This window comes from Erinaceus europaeus, chromosome 7 (genome assembly GCF_950295315.1).
Source record: "Erinaceus europaeus chromosome 7, mEriEur2.1, whole genome shotgun sequence".
NCBI classification, from domain to species: Eukaryota; Metazoa; Chordata; class Mammalia; order Eulipotyphla; family Erinaceidae; genus Erinaceus; species Erinaceus europaeus.
The window spans coordinates 33,650,479-33,678,154 of record NC_080168.1 but is presented as its reverse complement, the minus strand read 5'-3'; the positions used below and the strand labels follow the sequence as shown (position 1 = coordinate 33,678,154).

The following is a 27,676-nucleotide window of genomic DNA, read 5'->3' as shown; positions in this document are numbered from 1 at the left end:
CTCTCCCATTGGACGGTCTCACGCTCTAAACAACAGCCCCGGTTATTGGCTAGAGTATGTCCGCGGCCCGCCCCTCTGTGCAATACCTAAGGATTCCGGTCTGCAAGCTAGGGAAACATAGTCTCTTCTCTGCCTTTCCGCCCCCGGCACCCCTTCTATCTCTCCCCACAGTTTCTCTTATCTTAGACTACGTATTCACAGCTGTAGTGGGAATAAAAATGTCGACTTCCATCTTTCTTTTTGCAAATGCCCCTTGGTCCAAGAATGTGTGACCCAGTGCCGGAACGTTAAGTAGCTTCTCTGCTTTCTTGCCGGAAGGTACTTCAGGTTACAATCTACGTTTCCGGTTGCCTCCTGCTGGAGGGTTGAATATTCAGTGTCCTGAGAGGTCAGATTGCTGTCAGGTAAAGTAGGTGTCGGGGCACCTCTTGTGTGGTAATGAACACGAGCCTCTGTTTTGGGAATGGTAGAGAGATGGAATGGAGAAGGATGGCAAGAGGGGGCAGCTCGAAAGAGAAGGCGACGGAAGCACTGGGAGGAGAGGCTGAAGCGCCGGTGGCGCGGGCTGCACCGAGGACGCAGAGCGCGGGGTCGCCGGCGCTCTTCCCCTCTGCTCCCACTCCCAGCACCCTGTGCTAGTTTCTCTTCTTCTTCTTCTAGCGTTTGCCCTTCTTCCGTAGCTAGTCAACAGCCTCAGTTTGAAAACTGTCAGGAGCTGCTTGTTGCTGGCTTTGAAAGTGACTGGGATCCATGTGGATTCAGTCGGCTAGGAAGGATCGTCAGTTTCCCCGATGAATGGGTACTCACGGGATGCACCACGAGAAGGTCGATCCAATGCATCCCCTAGTTTCTCTGAATCGAATGAAGTAGAACAGCTCCCAAGTTAAAAAAAAAAATTGTTTTCGAAAATAGGGATGATTGATCATTATAATGCCTGATCGAAAGCATTTACAGTTTCAATTACTTTTTTTTTCTGCTACGAATGTTTATTAGAAAAGCAGTATACAAAATTATCCCTGTATTTATATAGCAGGTGTGTACACCGGTATATACACACCCAGCCCCCCAGATTTGATTCTTGGGGTGGCAGTGAAGGGGCAAGAAACATCTTAGAGGGTGGGGGTAGATAGCATACTGGTTATGCAAACAGACTCTCATGCCTGAGGCTCCAAAGTCCCAGGTTCAATCCCCTGGTATATACACACTGGAGTATGTGTGTAAGGAGGCAAAGTTGTGATAGATACTTTGGTCTCGGTAAACAGTAAAATTACTTGTGTCGTGACCCTCTTTCTCACGGGAAGTACGGCAGCCTCCTTTAGTGGAGGTTGGTCTTCGCCAAAAATTTTTTTTAACCAGAGCACTGCTCAGCCCTGGCTTATGGTGGTGCGGGGGATTGAACCTTAGAGCCTAAGGCATGTGAATCCGTTTGCATAACCATTATGCTACTTACCCCTCTCCCCCCACGCCTCCACCAAATTTGTAAGTTGATTTTGTGAATACATTTCCAGGACTGCTGGTGAAAGAGGTCAGACCACTCACTACTAATCTCTGGTTTATGAGGGTGCTGGGGGTGGAACCTGGGACCTCAGAGCCTCAGGCATGAAAGGCCTTTTGCAGTGTCATTTGCTGTCTTCCTCAACCCCAGTAATTCTTTAAAATTTCATGGTGAAGAGCTAGATAGATAGCACAATGATTATGCAAGAAGACTCTCATGCCTGAGGCACCAGAAGTCCCAGGTTCAATACCTAGCACCACCATTAACAAGAGCTGCACTAGTGTTCTGGTAAAAAAAAAAAAAAAAAGATTAAAAATTATGTTTACATGTTCCCTCTTTTGTTGGGCTAGTTTTCTTGCTGTTGTTGATTAAACAGCTCTGGAACTTCAATAATCAATCTTGTTGAGTAATTGTCATAAGTTGTCACATTATCAAGTTCTAGGGATCTTTAGATTCTTGTTTCAGATAGAGACAGAAAAGCAGAGGGTCAGAGAGACCGCTACACCAAAGCTTCCTCCCTCAGGGTGGGGCAGTGCACAGGAGAAAGCAGCGCACTATCCCAAGTGCACTGTCTTGCTAGCTCAATGTTTTCAGCATCTATTTACTGATGGTAGGAGACCGCCACAGTCTGGCACCTGCATTGCTTGGGACACTTTGCTCCAGCCATTGACCCACATGCTGGGCCGCTCATTTTTCTGAGAGAGATCCAGGCTAGAGCACCGTTCAGGCTGGCATTAGTGGTGTGGGGGAGCCAACCTGAAATCTCCTGTTAGTGCTCCACTGCTGAGCTGTTCCCAGCACCACCATATTTTAGTTTGTTCTGTGGAACAAGGCTATTTTAAAGGGTTACAGTGGCCATTTTTTACTATTTTGTTAGGACAGAGAGACATTGAGAGGAGAGGGGGACAATAGGAAGGAAAGAAAGCTACACACCCGCAGACCTGCTTCAGAGTTCAAAGCTAGGTCCTTGTGTGTGGTAACAAGTGCACTCAACTGGGTGCACTACTACCCAGCCCTCCCCCCCCCCCCCCCGATTTGATTGAAGGGGCAAGAAACATCTTAGACATCACAGTTGTTTATGGGCCTTACTACATAAATCCCTACAGAATGTTCATGATACTAAAATCTGGTGGCGACTCCTGAGGGTGCGAATAGAAAGTTCTTTGGGGTACATTAACTACAGTTCCCTTAGACGCTTCCTGTGGGATCTTACCTGATCCCTAGCCTGCCATATACAATCACATCCTTTAGTGTATTCGATGATCCATTTTTTCTGATTCATCTTGTTTGTATGTGTAAAATTCACGCATGTTCGCTTTCACTGTGAACTATTTCATGGTGTGATCCTTTCATAATTAATTTGTTATTGTCCCCCAGCAGATGATAGCATATCCCCAGGTGATGGTTATACAAAAAGACTCATGCCAGAGCCCCAGGTTCAGTCCCCATACCATCATAAACCATAACTGAGCAGTGCTCTGGTTAATAAAATCTATGGAAAAAATTGGCTGTTCAACATTTGACTCATTTTCAGTTTGTAGCTAACATAAACCCTGTAGCTTAAAATGTTCTTATATGTCTATTATGTCTTGTGTCATCTTTTTTTTTTACTGCTCAGCTCTGGCTTATGGTGTTGCAAGGGATTGACCCTGGGACTTTGGAGCCTATTTCCCCTCCTTCTTTTGTTATCTTCATTCGAGAGTTTCCAGGGGCAATATATTTATAAGTCACATTTATTTTATCTCTCCAAGCATATTCTAGATAATCATCCTGATTAATTAGTATTAAAAGATAACTAATGAAATATTTTACATCTTAAAATTCCATGCAGTGTATGCTTATTTTACATTTTGTAACCAAAGCACTGCTAAACTCCAGCATATGGTGGTGCTGAGGATTGAACCTGGGACTTTTGGTACATCGGGCATGAAAACCTTTTTGTGGGAGTTGGGTAGCGCAGCGGGTTAAGCGCACGTGGCGCAAAGCGAAAGGCGTAAGGATCCTAGTTCAAGCCCCAGGCTTCCCACCTGCAGGAGAGTCGCTTCACAAGCGATGAAGCAGATCTGCAGGTGTCTATCTTTCTCTGCCCCCCCATCTTCCCCTCCTCTCTCCATTTCTCTCTGTCCTATCCAACAACAACGACATCAATAATAACTGTAACAATAAAACAAGGCAACAAAAGGAAATAAATAAATATAAAAAAAGAAAACCTTTTTGCTTAACCACTAAGCTATCTGCTCTCTTAAGTCTACACATAATAGAACATTGATGTACTGCTTTTTATAAATACAAATGGTTGATTTGTTTATATTTCACAAAATTCACAGTTGAAAAATATATATGTAAGTTGTTCCAAATGCACTTAAAAATTTTCCAGTAACTGGTTTTAGAATTCATTTTGAATTATCTTTTACCACTTTATTGTGGGGTTATAATGATTTATAGTTCAGTTGTTGACATATGGGTAGGATTTCTCATCTCAGTGTGATAAGTGTCTACAAAACACTTCTACACCAGCTTAGATCCTTGTCCACCAGGACCTCAAAGCTGGCTCCTTCCTCCCAGCCCTCTCCCTACCCTTCTGGAGATAAATCCTAAAGAAGTAAGCTCACCAAATCCAAAGAGGTCTGTGTATAGCAGCACAATTTTAACAACTTGAAAGCATTTTGAATCTTTTTTCATTGCAGTACCAGGACTTATGCCTGTGAAACATTTGTTGTACCGCTTCCCAGTCCAGTTTCCACTTTTTTATTTTTTAAAAAAAATTAAAAATATTTTATTTATTGATTTATTCCCTTTTGTTGCCCTTTTTGTCTTATTGTTGTAGTTATTATTGTTGTTGTTGGATAGGACAGAGAGAAATGGCGAGAGGAGGGGAAGACAGAGAAGGGGAGAGAAAGATAGACACCTGCAGACCTGCTTCACTGCTTGTGAAGCGACTCCCCTGCAGGTGGGGAGCCGGGGGCTTGAACCGGGATCCTTATACCAGTCCTTGCGCTTTGCGCCACCTGTGCTTAACCCACTGCGCTACCCGACTCCCCACTTTTTTATTTTTGTAAGAGTGAGAAAGCATACAAAGCATAGTCCTACAGTCCATGGAATCTGCTTCACTGTCTTTTTTTCTCTCTGATGTGCTAGGGATCAAAAGTAGGACCTCATACATGCAACACACACACTGAACCACTTTTCTTATTGAACAGTGTAAATCTTGAATACATTTACCCAGCGAAATTGTTAGGTCACAGTGTATATCAAATGTTCCATTTTTCTAGGTCATGCTGTGGTTTTTGCAGAATGGCTGTGATAAGTCACATTCTCACCACCTAGCTGTAAAAGTGAAAGGCACCTCACAGTATGTTTTCCCCTATCCTCACTGCCTTGCAGGTTATATTTTGTTATGTCATATGAAAAGTCTTTGTAACCTGGGAAGGGGTAGATGGCATAATGGTTATGCAAAGAGACTCTCATGCCCAGGTTCAAAGTCCCAGGTTCAATCCCCTGCACCACCATAAACCAGAGCTGATCAGTGCTTTGGTTAAAAAAAAAATTTTTTTAAATCTTTGTAACCTTATAAAAATGATTTCCCCAAGACACTACAGCTATTAATTGTGTTTATACATTCAGGATTTGATGCTAGATCTATGCAGCACCAAAGTGCATGTGAGAAATTCCAAATTCTTCCTTTAAGTGATCAGGATATTGTTGATTTATGACTGTTCTGAGCAGTAAATAATTCTTTTTTTTTAATTTCTATTTATTTTTTAACCAGAGCACTGCTCAGCTCTGGTTTATGGTGGTGTGGGGGATTGAACCTGGGACGATAGACCCTCTGGCATGACAGTCTTTTTGCATAATCATTATGCTCTCTATCCTTGCCCGTAAATAATTCTTTACTAGTTATTTAATGTAGATTTATAAAATTGTGACATAATGGGGTGTGATTCCTCACCATCCCCACCACCAGAGCTCCGTGTCCTATTCCCTCCATTGGAAACTTCAGTGGTTCTCCTAAGTTCACAGATATGGGTTGACTATTAATTCTATAACTATATTTATATATATTGGCCTTTTTTTCTATTGTCCTGCCTTCTCTTCCTTTCTTTTATTTTATATTTATTTATTTTCCCCTCTGTTGCCATTGTTGTTTTTTATTGTTGTTGTTATTGATGTCGTCATTGTTAGATAAGACAGAGAGAAATGGAGAGAGGAGGGGAAGACAGAGAGGGAGAGAAAAGGACAGACACCTACAGACTTGCTTCAGCGTCTGTGAAACGACATCCCTGCAGGTGGGGATCTGGGGGCTCTAGCTGTGATCCTTAGGTCCTTGCGCTTTGCGTCATATGCGCTTAACCCGCTGCGCTACTGCCCGACTACCCTTCTCTTCCTTTGTAAGTCAGTCTTACACCTGTTATTACTTCCAAATGTACTTCTTTTTTCCGCCTCTTTTCTCACTGGGTTCTGATGGAATTGGAGTTCAGAACCCTTTGGTCATTTTCTATCATTTTTCCCCCCTCTCGGAATATGGACCAAAGATCTTTTATCAGCTAGAGAAAGCTAGAAATTGAGAGGAAGGTGGAGATAGAGAGACACCTACAGCACTGCTTCATCACCGGTGAAGTTTTCCCTGTCACATGGGGACTAGGGGCTTGAACCTGGGTCCTTGTACATTGTAACATGTGTGCTCAACCAGGTGTGCCACTACCTGGCCCCTCAAATTACTTTATGTAATTGGTTAGGACCAGCTTCTGTAATTGCTTCTCTACTGGACATGGACATTGGCAGATTGATCCATATCCCCAGCCCATTAAAAAGAATTTTTTTTGCATTATCTTTATTTATTTATTTATTGGATAAAAACAGGTAGACATCAAGAGGGAATGGGCTGATAGAGAGTGAGAGAGACTGAGAACAGCTGCAGCCCTGCTTCACCACTCAGAAAGCTTTCACCCTGTAGGTGGGGACTGGGAGCTTGAACTCTGGTCCTGTACATTGTAACATGTGCGCTGAACCAGGTGCGCCACCACCCGGCCCCTACCCCCAGCCATCTTTCCCTAGCAGGCAAGGATCTGGAAACGTCAGGTTCCAGGACACTTTTGTGAGGTCATCTGCCCATGGAGGTCAGGATGGAATCATAGTAGCATCTGCAACTTAGTGTTTGAAAGCCAGTTATGATATGAAGTAGGACAAAATGATTTCTTAACAGGAACCAAAAAAGAGGAATAGAGCAGATGAGAATAGGGATCTTAGGGTAGAATGAAGCTAGGAAGTCTGTTTGAGGTATATTCCTAGGGGACCCTGACTTTAGTGATTTTTGCTTGAGCTTGATAGCTAACATGCAAGTGAACTAAAAATACTGTCTGGGAAGATGGTGTCAGAGTTGAGAACGGGGCTAGAAAGCTGGATTGGTCAGAGTAACTTCCAAACTTGAAGAAAATACATAAATACAATGAACTGTTTACCCTATTGACCTGGCCCAGGGCACATATATATTCACATTTAGCACAGGTGCCTGTGTAACTTGTCAGACTGAGTCCCTGTCAGACTGAGCTCACAGTTCATGGTCACAGCTGGGAACATTGCAGGCTGCACTTATCTTAGGACCAGACTTCCTCAAGTGGCAAGGTAGAATGCCCCTTGATAATCTTTAGAAGAAACACTGTATACAATTGGCCAAGAGATATACTGGGAAAAAATATTTATCAACTAAAGAACAGTTATTGTCCTATGAAAATCTTTGCTAGAATCATCAAATAAGTCAATGCAGTAAAACTTATACCCCTCTAAAATCCTAGGTGTATTTCCTCCCCAACTGGAGGCCCGACCCCATACACCGAATATCAGTTTGGATACAGCAAATGACACTCAATGCTTTAACAACTGGGAGAAAGTCTTAAGCTCCTCAGATAAAGGACTACAAAAGCTATATAAGGGCAGGAGACTGGCTCGCATAATAATGGCCTTTTGGGTCAGTACCAGACCACCCCAGCATCTGGGGCTCTAGTCAGGGAATCCTTGGATTCCCATACAGATGTGATGGGCCTAGACCTCCAATAAACCCTCTTCACCACCACTGGTCACTTCCACCAGGAATGTCATCATAAGCCCTCTTGTGGGCCTCTTCAGGACCTTGCCCTCACTATAAAGTAGCAATGGTAGGGAGGGAGGGAGCAGTAAATAACTTTCCAAAGGAAATGAAAATTTCCCTAGAATAGTACTGTTGAACTTTTTTGTTCTTTTTTATAAAGTCACTGAAATGTATTAATAAAAGATAGTAAAGTAACTTTCAAAAATACTCTATATAAAGACATTGACTTAGAGGAATTTTATCTAGAAAAAAAAATCATGATTTCGAAGTTTTATATTTCAACCATAGCAATATTGTTGTAACTTTGAACCAGGCTTCAATTTCCTGACAATGTTTCCATTTTCATTTCTGAAATTAAACAATTTTGTGTGGTACCAGAGGCCTCACACATGCATTGATCCACAGTTCATGAGCCTTTAAAAATTTTTTTTTTAAATTTAATTTTCAAAGCGAGGCAGATAAGGATGGTCACCTCAGCAACCCACTCTACCATCCATGGAGTTTCCTCCATGTGGTGCTGGGGCTCAAGTCAACATTTGTTAGAGAGAGAGAGAGGGAGAAGGAGAGAGAGAGACCCCAACCATAGCACCAAAGCTTCCTTCCTTGAGGCAGGGGCTGGGCTTAGACCTGAACCACACACTTGGCACAGCCGCACTTTGTCCCATTCAGCCAGCTTCCCAGCCCCTGTGTATGCATCACCAAGGGACTGCCCATAACACACTACTGCTTACTAGTCGGGAGTGAGGACGGCTCTGAAATGACAAGATCCAAAGTCCAGCCAGACCACTTTCTGTCTGTGCTACTTTCAGGAAATTTTTTTTTTTTGCCTCCAGGGTTATTGCTGGGGCTCTGTGCCTGCACCAGGAATCCACTGATCCTGGAGGCCATTCTCCCCCCGCCCCCTTATTGCCCTTGTTTTATCATTGTTGTGGTTATTATTGAGGATCCTGGTTCCAGCTCCCAGCTCCCCACCTGCAGGGGAGTCGCTTCACAAGCCGTGAAGCAAATCTGCAGGTGTCTTATCTTTCTCTTCCTCCTCTCTGTCTTACCCTTCTCTCTTCATTTCTCTCTGTCCTATCCAATAACAGCAATGACAACAACAATAATAACCATAACAACAAGGGCAACAAAAAATGGGGAAAATAGCATCCAGGAACAGTGGATTTGTAGTGCAGGTACAGAGCCCCAGCAATAACTTTGGAGATAAAAATAAAGATTGTTCTATGAGAGGAGAGGTGGGCCAGAGCACCACTGTGAGCCGGTGCTCTGCTGGGGATTGAATTGGGAACCTCAGGCATGAAAGTCTGATCCTCCACCAGTTGAGCTATTTCCCCAGCTGCTTGTCTGTTAACCAGAGTGACCCAGAGTATTGCTCTGGTGTGGGTGATGTCTGGGATCTGCTTCAGGATTTTATACTCACAAGTCTGATGCTACTGCAACACAACCTCCCAAACCACAGAAAGTCTCTTCCCTTGGAGCCATCTTAATGGTAGGATTTCCTTTTGTTATGTCTTGTATATTATTGTTTCCTACGTGTGAATATGATTGTATATGTATTTTTTAAATAAAATCTCTTTATCCATACTTTTCAGATTTATATTTATAGTTGACTTTGAGACAGAAAAGGTAAGTTTATGTACTTGATATCTGCAGCCTGTGCATTTTCCCCTTCTGTCAATTTTTGTTCTATAGATATGGGCCATGGTCATGGACATGGACATGGACATGGACATAATAAAATGGAACTTCCTGATTATAGGAAATGGAAGATTGAAGGAACACCTTTAGAAGTGGTCCAGGAAAAGCTGGCTGCACGAGGATTACGGGATCCATGGGCCCGGTAGGAATAATTCAGCTAGATGAAACTTATCCAAGAGAATCAGTATTTTGTTCCTTCCAGTGTATTTTTGTTTGCTTTAAAGATCGTTGAAAATGGTTTTTACATTCATTTTCTTGAGTAATTTTATTGAATACACAATAAGTATATAATATATAAGAACTGGATGTGTATGTTCTAGCTTTTAAAAAAAATTTAGTCAGAAATCGAGAGGGACGGGGAAGGTAGAGAGGGAGAGAGACAGAGAGACACCTGCAACCCTGCTTCACCTCTTGTAAGCTTTCCCCCTGCGGGTGGGGACTGGACACTCGAACCCAGGTCTTTGCACATGGTGACATATGTGCTCCACCAGGTGCACCACCACCACCCCTGCCCCCTATGTATATGTTCTGTACAACTGTGTAGCCATAGCCACAGTCATGAATATTGCCTCCTCCCTGGCGAGCACCGTATCACCGTATAACAGCTGCACAGCAACCTGTTCTGCTGCCCTTCCCCACACAGTGCTCTCTCTCACCCGTCTCCTGGCAACCATTGATCTGTTTGCTGTCTATGGTGTTGCCTTTTCCAGAATTTGATAGAACTGTAATCACACAGTGTTTGGTCTTTTGTTCTGGGCACTTTCACTTAGCTTACTGCTTTTCAAACTTATACACATTGTTACCTTAGATCCAAGATTTTTCCTTTTTTAAATTTTATTTAGTGTTGTAGAATGAATTTGATTTATTAGTATTAGTATTATGTTTTGTTTTATTTTAATGAAAGAAAGATCCATATCTAGAGGGACAGACAGATGGACACACACAACACACATAACACTTTCATGGTGGTTTGGGAGATTGAACCTGAGACTCTGGAGCCTCCGGCATGGAAGTCTTTTTGCATAACTACTAGACTATCTCCCCTGCCCCTTCCCCCCTTGACAGCCACTGAAGCACATGTCTTACTTTTTCACTGTTCATTGGTTGATTTCCATTTGGGTTGTTTCCAGTTTGAGGCTATTAGGAATAAAGTTGCTGTAACCATTCAAATACAAGCTGCCAAGATAATAGTTTCAATTTTTCTTGAGTAAATTCCTAAGTGGAATTTCTGTATTACATGGTGAGTGTTTGGTTACTTTTATTCAAAATGCCTGCTTTCCAAAATAACCACCATTTTGCATTTCCACAAGTAGTCTATGAGGTTTTCAGTTGCTCACTGTCATCAACATTTGATAGTATTGCTCTTTTACCTATTTTTATTTTATTTATGATTTATTTATCATTAGAGAGGAGAGAGTGAGCTGGGGAGATAGCATAATGGTTACGCAAAAAGACTCGTGCCTGAGGCACTAAGGTCTCAGGTTCAATCCCAGCCAGAGCTGTGCAGTACAGTGGTCCAAAAAGTAGGAGAATCAGAGTACCACTCTGGCACACGCAGTGCTTCAAAGTCTAGCACTGTACCGTGCCAACTCCCCAGAAGGCACTTTTTTGTTGTTTGTTTGTTTTTAAATGCTTATTTATTGGATAGAGACAGAGGAGTCGAGTGGGTTGGGGAGATAGAAAGGGAGAAAGACTCCTGCAGCCCTGCTTCACCACTTGGGAAGCTATTGAGCCCCCCTTACAGCTGGGGGGCTAGGGGCTTGAACCTGGGTCCAGGCCGGTGCAGCATGTGCACTCAACTGAATGCACCAACTCCCAGTCCCCTGGCAGCACTTACCTGATAGGGTGCCCCAGGCATCAGCACCTTATGTATTCACGTGGCTGCTGAGTAGCCCCATCTTTCCTCCATTTTTTGTTTTACTTAGGGAGAGAAGAGAAGCACCCGAGCATTTGAAAATATGTAACTCTTTGAGTAACTGGAGGAGAACTTTTCTATCTTTTCTTCCCATTGCTTTTTGTATGACCACTTGTTTTTTATACTAACCACTTGGGGGAAAGTAAGCTTATTTGTTGTTTTAGCACTTTGCTTGTGTATTTAGCATTGCTTTTGAGTCTCGAGATTTATGGAACAATAAATGGCATTTAATGCTGCATGCAGTTTTGAATCCCTCAAGTTTTAAAAGTGGGTTAGAATAATTAAAAGCCGGGATTTGGGTGGTAGCATAGCGGGTTAAGCGCAGGTGGCACGAAGCACAAGGACCCTGTAAGGATCCTGGTTCGAGCCCCCAGCTCCCCACCTGCAGGGGAGTCACTTCACAGGCGGTGAAGCAGGTCTGCAGGTGTCTATCTTTCTCTCCCCCTCTCTGTCTTCCCCTCCTCTCTCCATTTCTCTCTGTCCTATCCAACAACACCAGTGGTAACAATAACAATAATGACAACAACAAGGCAACAAAAAATGGGGAAAAGTGGGAGATGGGCGGTAGTGCAGCGGGGTAAGCGTAGGTGGTGCGTAGCACACTTACCAGTGTAAGAATCCCAGTTTGAGCCCCCAGCTCCCCACCTGCAGGGGAGCTGGTCTGCAGGTGTCTTATCTTTCTCACCCCCTCTGTCTTCCCTTCCTCTCTCCATTTCTTTCTGCCCTTTCCAACAACAATGACAGCAATAACAACAGCAATAATAAACAACAAGGGCAACAAAAAGGGAAAAAGAAAAAGAATTTGTAAGTGTTCTTCATTTCTGTAATACTCTATCCATGATTAGCTATCAATTTGCAAATGTTCATCCAAGACTTTGCCTTATCTCTCCACTTGTCTTTTTCTCTTTACCCAGAGCACTACTCAGCCTTGGCTGGTAGTAGTACTGGTAATAGAACCTGAGTCTTTTGCACTCCCATGATGCTGTGCACCTAGCCCGCTGTCTCTATTGATTTACTCACAGTAGGGTGAAAAAAATCGTACCTTGAAGAGCAGCCTTTCCCTTCAGCCATCTCACTGGAGGAGAGATGTGGTTTGCAGTGTAGGTGCTAATATGGGGGGGAGGGCACGCAGTTTCTCATCTCCCAGGATAGTTACCCATGAGCCGCCTCCCCAACCTAAGTCCTCCACCGTCATACACCAGGACTCTAAGCCCTTAGCCCACCGTCCCCCACAATCCTTTGCTTTGGCGCAATGCACCATCTTTACTTTCTTAATAAAGAACCTCCAGGAGGTAGCACAGGGTGATAAAGCATTGTGCTCTAAAGCATGAGGTCCTGAGTTTAATCCCTGGCAGCACATGTACCAGAGTGAGGTCTAGTTCTTTCTCTTTCTCTCCCCCTATCTTTCTCATGAATAAATAAATTCTTTAAAAAGAAAAAAAGAATCAGAATGTTTTAAACTATGAGCCACTTCCAGTTTAGCGCTGTTTTTCTCTTGGGCTTTGTACATTTTGCATTCTAAGATTGTCACCTAAGCTTTCTTCTAGACTCTTTTTATTAGTGACTCAATAGCTTATGAGAGATAAGATTATAGGGGTGTGGTTTCATACCCCAAAACCCACCCCCATGGTTCTCACAGTCCTAGAGAGATATCGGTCTTTTTTTTTTTTTTAGGCTCATGTATTTCAGTTCCTTATACTCCCCACACGAGCAGAACCAGGCACTAGTTCTTCTCTTTCTTACTATAGATGTGCCATCTGGCTTGAGTTAATTCTTGCCTTGTGAGGAAAAGATTGACGGTACATATGTTTGTATGTGAAGTGCCAGGAGCTAGCCCATCAGGTAGAACATACTCTTTACCATGCATACAGACACGGGTTTGAGCCCAGCTCCCAGATGGAAGCACCGTGCAGATGGAAAGTATTGTGGGCTGTGGAGCAGTGCTGCTGCGGCACCTCTCTCCCACCCTCTGTCTGTCAACAAAAAGAACTGTCTTCCAAGAGGCGCATAATTGTGCAGGCACACAGTAACAGTGGAAACCCTGGCAGCCAATGAATGAATGTTTACATGTGGACGGACATCAAGTCGTTTCATCACCACTTATTTATTATTGTTATTGTCGTTCTTAGTTTTGTTGTTGCTGGTGCTTCACTACTTGGGGTGACTTATTCACATAGAGACAGTAGAGAGGGGGCACCACAGGACTGAAGCTTACCCCAATGCAGTGGGGTCAGGCTTAGTCCGGCTCACACGAATGGCAAAGCCAGTGCCGTCCCAGGTGAACTGTCTGGCCAGGCCAATTTATCTGTTTGTTTGTATTATTATGGCCTTAATGTTGGCTTAAAAGCTGAAGATTTCACGGGTATAGTTTCACACCTCCATGTATGCACAGTTGACTGTACCTGCCACCAGAATTCTTGTGCCTGACTGTATCATCTGTCACTGGATATTCATTCAGGTTGACTCTCTATTTTGACTGTTAAGAATAGTTCAGCTGTGGTCCGGGAGGTGGCGCAGTGGATAAAGCATTGGATTCTCAACCATGATGTCCTGAATTCTATCCCCGGCAGCGCATGTACCAGAGTGATGTCTGGTTCTTTCTCTCCTCCTATCTCTCTCATGAATAAATAAATAAATAAATAAATAAATTCTTTAAAAAAAGGGATAGTCCAGCTATGAACTTGGGGTGTATATGGCCTTTTGACTCACCAATACTGTTTTGGGTTTTTTTTAGATAGGATGGAGAGAAATTAAAGGGGAGGGAGAAACAGAGATACCTGCAGACATGTTACACCCCTCATGAAGCTTCCCTCCTGCAAGTGGGGACTAGGGGCTTGAACCCATGTCCTTGCATATGGAAATGTGTGTATGGAATCAGGTATATAAGCTCCTGGCTCCTCAGTACTATTTATTAAAACTATCTCCTGTTAATTTACACTGATCCTCTTGTCCGAAAATCACTAACGAATCTGTGGTCTGCTTTAGCATTCTTCTGTTCTGTTACGCTGATCAGTGTGTTAACCCTTGTAGCAGTACCACACTGTCTTCAGATCAGGTAGTGTAAGATCTCTGGATTTTGTTTTTTAATTATTCAAACTAGTCAAAGTTCTTTTGCATTTAAATGTTAGAATGAGTGTTCCCAAGCTAGGGAGATAGCATAATAGTTATGCAAAGAATTTGAGACTCTGATGTTGCAGGTTCAGTCCCCAGCACCACCACCACAGGCCAGAGCTGCTCTGAGAAAATGAATTTTTTTCTTTCATTTTCCCTTTTGTTGCCCTTGTTGTTTTTCACTGTTGTTGTACTTATTATTGTTGTTATTATTGATGTCATTGTTGTTAGGTAGGACAGAGAGAAATGGAAAGAGGAGGGGAAGACAGAAGAGGGGGAGAGAAAGAGAGACACCTGCAGACCTGCTTTAGCACCTGTGAAGCGACTCCCCTGCAGGAGGGGAGGCAGGGGCTCAAACTGGGATCCTTACGCAGGTCCTTGCACTTTGCGCCACATGCGCTTAACCTGCTGTGCTACCACCTGACTCCTGGGAAAATGAATTTTAAAAAGAGAAGAAGAATGAGTTCTCCTTTTGGCAGTGCAGATACTAAAATTAGAATAATACAGAGATCAGCTTGGTCCCTGCACAGGGGTAACACTCAGATTGATGAACTGTTACATATTTTTTGGGGTGGGGGAGATAGTAGGATTAATTTTAGAATGAACTTCTCTGTTTTTACTAACGCCTGCTGTAATTTTGATTGTCATTACAGTGAATCTATACATTGAAGATAATTTTTTAAAACATTTGTTTATTTTTCAAAAGACTTAGTTGCTAATGAGGAACCAGAGTATCACTCTGGCACACGTAATACCAAGCGTCAGAATCGGGACCTTACACTTGAAAATGCAGCAGGGCTGCTCAGTCTGTGGTATTGTGGCCTGGGAGGTGGCATAGTGGATAAAGCATCCCTTGTTCAATCCCCAGCATCATATGTACTGGAGTGATGTCTGGTTCTTTCTCTCTCTCCTAGCTTTCTCACTAATAAATAAATAAAATCATTTTAAAAGATCTATTGTGCTTATTACAGATGAGAATGAGGGAGAGACAGATCAGAGTATCACGCTGGTACCCAGATAACGTCAGGTAGTCAAGTCTGATGCTTTACCAGTTGAACTGAGGACAGTTGTTATCTTGACATTGAGAGATAGTATAATCAATTTAGAATACCTCTTAGCTTCTTTCCGCCTTCCCCCCTCCCAAAGCTGTGCTGTGCTCTGCTCAGCTCTGGCTTGTGCAGGAGACTGAACCTTAGATTTTGGGCCCTCGGGCATGACAGTCTCTCTGTGTAGCCAGTGGGCTATTCCCCTGCCCCAACATTCTTAACAATATTTTATTGTCCTCTATATCAGTTATGTGTATATTTTGTTAAATCTATCATGCATTATACCATATTTCATTATAAGTAACTTTTTTTTCCTTTATGGGGAGATTTGGTTTATAGTCAACAGTAAAAACAGTAGTTTGTACATGTGTGTAAGTAACATTTTTTAAAATAATTTATTTCTTTATTGGAGAATTAATGTTTTACATTCAACAGTAAATACAATAGTTTGTACATGCATAACATTCCCCAGATTCCCATTTAACAGTGCAACCCCCACTATGTCATTCATCATCTTTCATGGACCTGTATTCTCTCCACCCACCCACCCACCCCAGAATCTTTTACTTTGGTGCAATATACTAATTCCATTTCAGGTTCAACTTGTGTTTTCTTTTCTAATCTTGTTTTTCAACTTCGGCCTGAGAGTGAGATCATCCCATATTCATCCTTCTGTTTCTGACTTATTTCACTCAACATGATTTTTTCAAGATCCATCCAAGATTGGCTGAAAACGGTGAAGTCACCATTTTTAATAACTGAGTAGTATTCCATTGTGTCTATGGACCACAACTTGCTCAGCCACTCATCTGTTGTTGGACACCTGGGTTGCTTCCAGGTTTTGGCTATTACAAATTGTGCTGCCAAGAACATATGTGTACACAGATCTTTTTGGATGGATGTGTTGGGTTCCTTAGGATATATCCCCAGGAGAGGAATTGCAGGATCATAGGGTAGGTCCATTTCTAGCCTTCTGAGAGTTCTCCAGACTGTTCTCCACAGAGGTTGGACCAATTGACATTCCCACCAGCAGTGTAGGAGGGTTCCTTTGACCCCACACCCTCTCCAGCATTTGCTGCTGTTACCTTTTCTGATGTATGACATTCTCACAGGAGTGAAGTGATATTTCATTGTTGTCTTTATTTGCATTTCTCTGACAATCAGAGACTTGGAGCATTTTTTCATGTGTTTCTCAGCCTTTTGGATCTCTTCTGTGGTGAATTCTGTCCAAGTCCTCCCCCCATTTTTGGATGGGGTTATTTGTTGTCTTGTTGTTGAGTTTGGCAAGCTCTTTATATATGTTGGTTATTAAACTCTTACCTGATATATGGCATGTAAAGATCTTCTCCCATTCTGTGAGGGGTCTCTTGGTTTGGGTAGTGGTTTCTTTTGCTGTGAAGAAGCTTTTTAATTTGTAAGTAACATTTTAAAGATTTATTTTTGTATGAAAAAAGTGCTTGGGGTCAGACAGTGGCACTCCTAGTTGAGCACACGTTACAATGCTTAGGGACCAGAGTTCAAGCCCCCAGTTCGCAAGTGGTGAAGCAGTACTGCAGGTATCTTTCTGTCTCCCTTTCCCCTCTCAATTTCTCTCTGTCCTACCAAACTACATAAAATAAAATATTACTATTATTAAAGTAGAGAAAGAAAGGAGAGAACCATAGCCTTACTCTGGCACATGCAATGTTAGGGATTAAACTTGGGCCCTTAGGCATGAGAGTACAGTGCTTTATCCACTGAGCTATCTCCTCGGCTGCTACCCTGTTTAATCTGTACAATCACATTATAAGTTGTAGTAGCCGTCTTTGACGAAGCAGATCTTGACAGGCTGAATAACTTGCACAGCCTAAAATATTGTGACTCTAGTATAAGGGAGCAGGCCCCAAAATTAATCCCCAAGTGTCTCTATGTGAGGCTGTAGTGAGTGACAAATGTGGGCAAAATTACAGAAAACTGATTTATGACTAGACTACAGTGAGTCTTATGTTTGAGAATTCTGTAGAATTCTCTAGAAACCCTCTATGGGAGGGTTTGTCCCAGTAGATTCCCATGTACAGGCATGTGGTTGCCTGAGGACATGTTTGTGTGCATGTAGTTGTGTGAGTATATACTCATATATGTATATATACATATGTATATAGATGTGAGTTATAAGAATCTTGAGTTATAGCCAACTCGGAAATTATCACGTAGTTTTTCTTCTCTTCTATGTGAAATGGAATGCATACTCAATTGTCCTATTCCATAGAAAGGTTCCTACTGTGTTCCATTTATATTATTTTATATAAAATCTGTTCAAGTCTATTGACAAGGTAACAACTGAATATATCTTACTCTGTACATATACTCATAGGCTATGTGTCATTAGAATTTTCTTTTTTCTTTTTTTCCCCTCTAGCAATGAAGCATGGAGGTTCATGGGTGGCTTTAAACACAATGTCTCCATTGTTGGTGCAATACTGAAAGGATTCAAGTGGGGGTTTGCTGCCTTTGTGGTAGCTGTAGGGGCTGAGTACTTCCTGGAGTCCCGGAAGGAAGAAAAGAAGCATCATTGAAGACAATGCCTGGAAGGATTTTAATGGCCTCTCAACTCATGTATCAAACAAGGTGTCTTCGTTGTATCCTACTTGTTTGTGTGTTTGTCCCTTAAAAGCTACTAGTAAAACTTAAATGAACAAAGAAAATTTGTGTTTGTTTGTCGTTTGGTGTCTGGGACTAGGAGATAGGAGATAGTTCAGCAGACAGCACAAGTCTTACCAAGGAGGAGATCCTGGCTTTGCTTCCTGGCACCACAGGGGAACACTATGGACAGCGCCAAGGGGCCGTTGTGTGCGTGGTGAGGGGGCACATTTTGGTCTCTGTACCTCTCTCTAAAGACATGAAACTTTAAAGTCGGACAGAAGAGGAAGGTGGCGAGGTAGATGGCCTGGGAGTGTGACAGCCTTGCCGAATGTGTGGCTCAGGTCCGCACCTGCCTGCACCACTAACAAGCCAGAGCTGAGCAGTGCTTTGGGTAAAAAACACTCAAATAGAAACTGTTTATGTGAAAACTCCTTTACGGTTGTTGAGGGAGGGTGCTGCTGCACAAAGGGAGCATTTGTGTCACAGTGCTAAAGGACTGGGGTTCAAGCCCCTGGTCCCCACCTACGGAGGGAGCTTCATGAGTGGTGAAGCAGGACTGCAGGGGTCTCCCTCTTTGCTGCTCTCCTCCCTCTCAGTTCCTCTGACTCTATTCAGTATGTCCAAGTTTATTTTAAAAAGTGAAGTCATGTGCTCGCTTCGGCAGCACATATACTAAAATTGGAACGATACAGAGAAGATTAGCATGGCCCCTGCGCAAGGATGATACACAAATTCGTGAAGCGTTCCATATTTAAAAAAAAAAAAAAAAGTGAAGTCATTGATGGGCACAAGCAAAGGAGTAGAGGAGCTGGAGCTCTAGTGGCGCAGTTGGTCAGCACGCAGTGCTTACACAGGAATGGAAAAGCTAGAGCTTCCAAACTCAAATCAAAAGAATTTTGAGGTTACTGTTTAATATGAAGAAAAATATAGTTTAGTCAAAGAATATCAAGAGCAACCCAGAAATTGGTGCAGTGCTTTAAGCATTGGGCCTTCAAGTGTGAGGTCCTCTCTCCTCTCCCCTCCCTTCCCCTTCCCATCTCTCTTTTCCCCTCCCTTCTCCTTCCCTCCCTTCTCCTTCCCTCCCTTCTCCTTCCCTCCCTTCTCCTTCCCTCCCTTCTCCTTTCTCTCCTCCTCTACCCCCTCCTCTCCCTCCCTCCCTCTCTCTCTTTCTCTCTCCCTCCCTCCCACCTCTTTCTCCTCTCTGTTTTCGTATGAGCCGTTTCCCCAATGATTTGGCAGTTCTGTCTCATTCTTTTTTTTTTTTTCTTAATATTTATTTGAGTGAGAAAGATACAGAGATAGAGACTAGCACTGGCTTGTAGTGGTGTAGGGGGTTAACCCTGGGATTATAGAGCCTCAGGCGTGAAAGTCTTTGTATATAACCATTATGCTGTCACCCTAGCCTCCTCCTCTCTCAGAAATATATATATATATTTTTTTAGAATACAAAGGATGTTTTATAACAATAGAGGAGTCTGTTGTAGTTTTAAAAAATCATTTATTTGGGAGCTGGGCGGTGGCACAGCGGGTTAAGTGCACATGGCATGAAGTGCAAGGACCAACATAAGGATCCCGGTTCGAGCCCCTGGCTCCCCACCTGCAGGGGTTGCTTCATGGATGGTGAAGTAGGTCTGCAGGTGTCTATCTCTCTCCCTCTCTGTCTTCCTCTCCTCTCTCCATTTCTCTCTGTCCTATCCAACAACAATGACAGCAATAACAACAACAATAATAGGAGCAACAAAATGGAAAAAAAGCCTCCAGGAGCAGTGGATTCGTAGTGCAGGCACTGAGTCCCAGTGATAACCCTGGAGGCAAAAATTTTAAAAATTAAAAATTTATTTATTACTGGATAGAGAAATTGAGGGGGGAGGGGAGATAGGGAGAAAGACAGACACCTGCAGCCCTGCTTCACCACTTGTGAAGTTTCTCCCCTGTAGGTAGGGACTAGGGGTTTGAACCCAGCTCCTTGCACATGGTTCATGTGCACCATCACCCCACTCTCTAGAATTCATTCCTAAAATGTATGATCCAAGGTCATTGAAACTCATGCTAATCATAGCCCGGATGCTGGCACAGTGAGAAGGATGTTGAACCTTCAAGCATGAGGTTCCTCATTCCAACGCTTTGTCTTAACCTCTCCCATTTTCTCAACGAGGCATTTACAATCTAAAATGGCACTGAGTTTCAGACTTTGATGTTAAGTTCCACAGCCAATCCAGAGTATCCACTATACTGTAGTCATCCTGACTTATGTGATAATACTCTATCGTGCCCTAAAATTACCCTTGTGGCTTCTTCCTCAGAACTACTTTCCAGAGCTAGAGAAATAAATCACTTGCTAGGGCTCCTGCCTTGTCATGCACACACCCCGTGTTCTTATAACTGACACCAGCAGAAATGGTCTCTTGTCTATCTAAAGGAGTGGTGAGGTCATGTGTGTATGAGGCAAGGGCTCCACAAGAAAACAAACAAACAAAAAAACCCAATTTTAACTTTCCTTGTAGGCCCCAGGAATAGCACAGTGGTTATGCAAAAAACTGCCATGCCTGAGTCTGAGATGTCAGGTTCAATGGCCAGCATCACTATAAGCCACATCTTAGCAGAGCTCTGGTGAGATAGAAAGAAGGAAAGAAAGAAAGGAAGGAAGAAAGAGAGAAAGAAAAGAAAGGAAGAAGGAAAGGAAAGAAAGGGGAGCCAGGTGGCACACCTGAATGAATGGCACACTACCACGAGCAAGGACCCAAGTTCTAGCCCTGCTCCCCACCTGTATGGGGGACTCTTCACAAGCTGTGAAGCAAGTCGATAGGTGTGGCATCTTTCTCCCCTCCCCTTCTTCCTCCTCCCCTCTCAATGTCATCTTATTAAATAAAATAGAGGGGAGAGAAAAGGCCACCAGGAGCTGACACTGATCCCTAATGATGATTCTGGTGGTGAGGAAAGGCCACTGAAATAGCTTTCTTGAAGAGTGTTGCCTTGCCATGTGTGATACCCAGGTTTAAACCCAGCCCCTGCCACATGAGGAAGAGTCAGTACCGTGGTTCTTTCTCTTTCCTTCTTTTTCTTTCATTGCCCAGCTCTGGCATATGGTGGTGCTGGGGATTTAATCTGGGACCTTTAGTGCCTTAGGCATGGGAGTCTTTTGCATAACTATTGTGTTGTCTCCTCAGCCTAACCCCTCTTTGTCATATATATAGTCATGGGAGGGGTGGACAATAACACACCAGGTTAAGCACAAGCACCCGCACAAGGGTCCCAGTAAAAGCCCCCGGATTCCTACCTGCAAAGGAGTCGCTTCACAAGCAGTGAAGCAGATCTTCAGGAGTCTGTATTTCTCTCTTTGCCCTCCTCTCTCAATTTCTCTCTGTTCTGTCCTATAAAATGGAAAAAAATTACCGCCAGGAGTAGTGGATTCGAAAGCTGCACGAGTGGTGAAGCAGGGCTGCAGATGCTCTCTGGCTCTGATCCCTCTTTGTCTCCCCTTTCTTCTCTCAATTTCTGTCTCCAAATAAATAAAATATTTTAAAAAACCCTCTCTGGCATATGTAAGAAACATTAGTACCACTGCCTGGTAAATAATAAACCACGAAAAAAAAAACAAACAGAGAAAATAAAGGTGGTGGTGGGGGCGGGGGCTTGTTACCAGGTCGAAGGTTTGCCTTGCAGGTGTAAGGCCTGGGTTCAAGCCCTGACACCACATGGACGTACTATGCACAGCACTGGGGCCTCCCTGGATGTTGGAGTGGTGTTGTTTCCCTCTCTCTCCTCTGTCTTCTCTCCTCTCCTCTCCTCTCCTCTCCTCTCCTCTCCTCTCCTCTCCTCTCCTCTCCTCTCCTCTCCTCTCCTCCTCTCCTCTCCTCTCTTCTTCTCTCCTCTCTCTCTCAATATAGAATGGAAAAAAATAATCAGCCTGAGGAGGTGGTTTAGCAGTGGCATCAAGCTCCTGCAAGGTCCTGAGTTCATCGCCTGGTGTGTGTGTGTGTGTGGGGGGAGCTGGGGGAGACCCAAAACTGAAACATTAACTTGGTATATTATCAGGTGCAGTGAACCTTGTCCAAAGAGTATGTTTATCTGATATATTAACTGATGACAGCTTGTAGTCATTGTGATCAGTAAAATATTGGAAGCTCTGTTTAATCTTTAAATTTCTATGTTTGTACATTCTTTTTTATTCCAGAGAGAGAGAGAGAGAATGAGCACAACACTGAAGCTTCCTTCTTCTTCTTCTAGCGTTTGCCCTTCTTCCATAGCCAGTCAACAGCGTCAGATTGAAAGCTGTCAGGAGCTGCTTGTTGCTGGCTTTGAAAGTGACTGGGATCCATGTGGATTCAGTCGGCTAGGAAGGATCGTCAGTTTCCCCAATGAATGGGTACTCATGGGATGCACCACAAGAAGGTCGATCCAATGCATCCCGAAGCTTCCTTCATGCAGTGCGACTCAGTCAAGCACAAGGCAAAGCAGCACTGTCTCCAAGTACTAAGGCATATGGCCAGCCTCCTTTGTACATTCTTAGTGAACAGATGACATTTCCATATAAAAAGTCAAGACTGAAATTTTATGTGATCTCTTTCATAATCCTCTTACTAAAAATCAGCATCCAGTGGCCTGGAAGGTGGCACAGTGGGTCAGGTGTTGAACTCTCAGGCATGAGGTCCTGAGTTCAATCCCTGGCATCTCATGTGCCAGAGTGATGCTCTGGTTCTCTTTCTCCCTTTCTCGTAAATAAATAAAATCTTTTATTTAATTGGCTTTCAGATAATTCATCAGAGTTCATGCTTTTTATTTTTTATTTTATTTATTTTATTATTTATTTTGTTGCCCTTGTTTTATTGTTGTAGTTATTGATTTTGTCGTTGTTGGATAGGATAGAGAGAAATGGAGAGAGGAGGGGAAGACAGAGATGGGAGAGAAAGATAGACACCTGCAGACCTGCTTCACCACTTGTGAAGCGACTCCCCTGCAGATGGGGAGCTGGGGGCTTGAACTGGGATCCTTACTCTGGTCCTTGCACTTTGTGCCACATGTGCTTAACCCACTGCGCTACCGCCCAACTCTTAGAGTTCATGCTTTTTAAAAAAATATTTATTTATTTTTTCCCTTTTGTTGCCCTTGTTTATTGTTGTTGTTATTGCTGTCATTATTGTTGGATGGGACAGAGAGAAATCGAGAGAGGAGGGAAAGAGAGAGAGGGGAAGAGAAAGATAGACACCTGTAGACCTGCTTCTCCGCCTGTGAAGTGACACCCCTGCAGGTGGGGAGCCAGGGGCTTGAACCTGGATCCTTACACACAAGTCCTTGAGCTTTGCACCATGTGCGCTTAACCCGCTGCTCTACCGCCCAGCCCCCCAGTTCATGCTTTTTTAAGCAGACAGTTTCTAATATAAAACCCAGGTTGTTAGGAGTGTACATAAACACCATTCCCACCACCAAAGGACTGTGACCCATCCCTCCAGCCCACTCCCACCCCCCATTGGCCCAGGAAGCTACATGCCTACCCCTCACCACTGGGTTTTTACTTTGGTGCCCTACTTACAATTTGATCAGGTCCTGCTTTTAGTTTCCCTTTCAGATCAATTGTATGTCTCAAAGTTTCTCAAAAGACAAACTGAATCTTTTTAATATATAGGCTATGTATTTGATATGCGGACTCTCTCAAAAGCCTAGACCAAGTAGATTAGAAGCTTCCAATAGCACAGCTATATACAAGATACTGGGTACTGTCCAGCAAACCATAACAAAGGGACTTTTCAAAGTTAACCCAATTAATAAATAATGTGATGATAATATTAACTATCGATTGTCTTTTTGAACCCTAAGACAGCAGGAACCTCACATCTTCACTATAGAGCCCCTACTTCCCCCAGTCCTGGAACCCTTGGATAGGGCCCACTTTCCCGTATGCATCTCCCAATCCAAACCAAATAACATTGCATCTGCCGATCACAACCTAACCAAAGCAACGATTGCTACCTCAACATGCTTCACCACAGAATGTATCCAGAGACTTCACGTGTGGAATGACAACCCTTCAGCTTCATTACTCGGGTGAGACCTTTCCTTTAATAGTACACTCTAATTTCATCTCAGGTAGTTCACTTTCTAACAAAGTCCCATAACCTAGATATACACCAGTTTCTGTGAGAGAGAGCTTATGTGCACACGTATCCATAAACTACTGCAAAATATATACCTGAAAGCAGGACTACACTAGAGTTTGCAGTGAGTACCTCCCTAACACTTCCTCTCCACTATTCCAAGCTTGGGATCCATGATTGCTCAACAAATTGTTTGGCTTCATATGTTAACTCTCTTTTCAATCACCAGGTTCCAGATGCCACCAGGATGCTGGCTAGGCTTCCCTGGATTGAAGACCCCACCAATGTGTCCTGGAGCTCAGCTTCCCCAGAGTCACACCCTACTAGGGAAAGAGAGAGGCAGACTGGGGGTATGGACCAACCAGTCAACGCCCATGTTCAGCGGGGAAGCAATTACAGAAGCCAGACCTTCTACCTTCTGCAACCCTCAACGACCCTGGGTCCATGCTCCCAGAGGGATAGAGAATGGGAAAGCTACCATGGGAGGGGGTGGGTTATGGGGATTGGGTGTTGGGAATTGTGTGGAGTTGTACCCCTCCTACCTTATGCTTTTGTTCACTAACCCTTTCTTAAATAAAAAATTAAAAAAAAAAAACCAGGTTGTTTAGCAATAGTAACTAAATGTTACTTCATAATAGCCTCTCACTCTGTTGGCAACATGAATTTCAAAATTTGCTTTAATGGTCATGAGCTCTCAGAATCACTAGAATTTCATATCCAAATAACAGCTCTAAGGAGGGTAGAACTCCCCAGGTGAATTCCAGTTTGTGAATTAAAAGATTTTTTTTTTTCTTTTGTGTTATTTTTCTTTATTTTCTTTGGAATCAGTCTTAGAAACTCGAAGACTAAAGTGGCCAGTGGAGACTTTATTTTTTGTCAATGATTCCCTCAGAAAGGGTGTCTGCTGCAAAGAGGAGTCTTATTTTAATCACACACTTTGTTACACATACACACTCACAACAGATTTTTTTTTTACGTAGTATGACACTATTATCTACTACACTGTATAATCACATGCCGACTCATAAAGATTAATGATTAAATACTGTATATTGTGCTAGGTTGAACTATCCCTGATACATAAAACAACTTAAAACATGGCTTTATTGAGTTTTTTTTTTTTAAGATAACATTCCTTTCTCAAGGTCTACCTATTTTTCTGCTTAATCTCTTATGCAAAAAGTGAAGTAACTCTTTAGAAACTCCAAATTGCAAAACTAACTGAAAGGAATTTTGGTTGTTACTAAAGATAGTTTCTCAGAATCCATTGCAAAATAAGAACATTAAGTACACTTTAGATGTGAATCCGAAAGTTTTGAGTCTTTTTTAAGAAAATTCATATAGTCTCAAGACTGAAATAATTCTTTTTTAAATTTTTTTAAATATTTATTTATTTTCCCTTTTGTTGCCCTTGTTTTTCATTGTTGTTGTAGTTATTATTGTTGTTGTTACTGTACAGGACAGAGAAATCAAGAGAGGAGGGGAAGACAGAGAGGGGGAGAGAAAGACACCTACAGACCTGCTTCACTGCCTGTGAAGGGACTACCTTACAGGTGGGGACCCAGGGGCTGGTCCTTGGGCTTTGCTTAACCCTCTGCGCTACTGCCCAACTCCCTGTTCCTTTTTTGTTTCTTTTTTTAAAAAAAATATTTATTTATTCCCTTTTGTTGCCCTTTTTTATTGTTTTGTTATTGATGTCATCGTTGCTGGATAGGACAGAAGAAATGGAGAGCAGAGGGGAAGACGGAGAGGGGGAGAGAAAGACACCTGAAGACCTGCTTCACTGCTTGTGAAGCGACTCCCCTACAGGTGGGGATCCCAGCGCTCAAATTGGGACCCTTTGGCTGGTCCTTGCGCTTTGTGCCACCTGCGCTTAACCTGCTGCGCTCCCTTCTTTTTTAAGAGAGAGAGAGAGAGGGAGGGAAGGAGGGAGGGAGAGAGATTGCTTCACTGAAGCTTCCTTCAACAGGTGGGGACCAGGCTTGAACCTGACTTGCATACATGTCTAAGAAGCACATTATCCAAGTGAGCTATTTCAGAAAGAATAATTCTTTTTTAAAAAATATTTATTATTTATTTATTTATTCCCTTTTGTTGCCCTTGTTTTTTTTATTGTTGTAGTTATTATTGTTGTTGTCGTTGTTGGATAGGACAGAGAGAAATGGAGAGAGGAAGGGAAGACAGAGAGGAGGAGAGAAAGATAGACACCTGCAGACCTGCTTCACCGCCTGTGAAGCGACTCCCCTGCAGGTGGGGAGCCAGGGTTCCAACCGGGATCCTTATGCCGGTCCTTGTGCTTTGCGCCAAGAATAATTCTTAATTATGCTCTAGACAATGCTGTTCAGTGAAGATTATAGCTAAAAGATATCTTGCATTTATATTTTTACCAATTATAATATTTGTAAATTTTTAATAAATCTCACTGTAAATGAAACATTTACTACTCCCTGGAAAGGTCCCACCTATTCTAATTATAATGACTCAATTTCCTGAGTTTGGAAATAAAAATATTTAGCGGGAGTGTGGTGGTAGCGCAGCGGATTAAGCGCACGTGGCACAAAGTGCAAGGACAGGCATAAGGATCCCGGTTCAAGCCCCGCTCCCCACCTGCAGGGGAGCTGCTTCAGAAGCGGTGAAGCAGGTCTGCAGGTGTCTATCTTTCTCTCCCCCTCTCTGTCTCTCCTTCTCTCTCCATTTCTCTCTGTCCTACAACGACAACAATAAGAACTACAACAATAAAAAACAAGGGCAACAAAAGGGAATGAATAAACAAATATTAAAAACAAAAACAAAACAAAAAAGAAACATTTAGCTTGCATTTATTTTCCTGATTATGTTAATTAGACTTAGAAATAGCTTTCTAAATGTCCTTATGTTATTTGTAAGAACTTATTTATTTATGAAAGAGGAAGGAAGAGAAACACAGAGAACAAAGGCATCACTCTGGCACAAGGGGTGCCCGGGACTGAACTCAGGTCCTCATGCTTGAGACTGCAATAGTTTACCCACAGTGCCACCTCCCTGGATGCTAAATTTAGTTTATTTTCTTTCTGGTTTTTTAAAAATTATTTACTAACCCAAGAGAGAGAAAGAGAGAGCCAGAGCACCACTCTGACAGTGGTATGCTGGGGATCAAACTCAGGGCCTTATACTTCCAAGGTCAGCAATCTACTCACTGTGTAGCCTCCTGGGTCCTAAATTCACTTATTTAAATAGAATATCAGGGTGGGGAGATAACATAGTGACTATGCAGAAAATAAAACAGGCAAAACAGAATAACCTTTCATGTCTGAGACTCTGAGGTCACAGGGGTTCAATCCCCAGTACCACCATAAGCCAGATCTGAGCAGTGCTCTAGTAAATAAATAAATAAATAAAGTTATTTAATAAATTAATGTAATATTCTGGAAGTTTTGCAGCCCAGCAGGTGGCACACTGGGTAAGACAATGGATTTTCAGACGTGAAGTTCCAAGTTCTATCCCAGCATCACATTTGCCAAAATGATGGCACTCTGCTACTCTGTTTCTCTCTCATCTATGTGTGTGTGTGTGTGTGTGTGTGTATGCAAGTAAATAAGTTTACTTTAAATAAATTTACTTATTTTAAATAGA

General features: G+C 42.8%; 1 protein-coding gene, 1 long non-coding RNA gene and 2 other non-coding genes across 5 annotated transcripts in view; all 4 read left to right on the top strand.

Annotated features, from left to right (window-relative positions):
• The window catches only part of LOC132539405 (uncharacterized), a 211,673-nt gene that overhangs the window by 14,155 nt on the left and 169,842 nt on the right, over positions 1–27,676 (top strand). The gene's annotated exons all lie outside the window — the stretch shown is intronic.
• NDUFB3 (NADH:ubiquinone oxidoreductase subunit B3) lies at positions 271–18,034 on the top strand. Of its 2 annotated transcripts, none has more exons than XM_007520524.3 (3): positions 271–404; positions 9,273–9,420; positions 17,749–18,034. In XM_007520524.3, exons 2-3 carry the CDS (start codon positions 9,275–9,277, stop codon positions 17,903–17,905), a joined length of 303 nt encoding a protein of 100 aa, XP_007520586.1. In that variant the 5' UTR covers positions 271–404; positions 9,273–9,274; the 3' UTR covers positions 17,906–18,034. The 2 variants fall into 2 exon arrangements, with proteins under 2 accessions (XP_007520586.1, XP_060050144.1); XM_060194161.1 differs by having other exon boundaries at positions 352–409.
• Positions 14,768–14,871, top strand: LOC132539637 (U6 spliceosomal RNA). The gene has a single exon (XR_009550972.1). It is a non-coding gene; the product is annotated as a U6 spliceosomal RNA (small nuclear RNA).
• On the top strand, positions 18,621–18,727 carry LOC132539584 (U6 spliceosomal RNA). Its single transcript, XR_009550925.1, has one exon. It is a non-coding gene; the product is annotated as a U6 spliceosomal RNA (small nuclear RNA).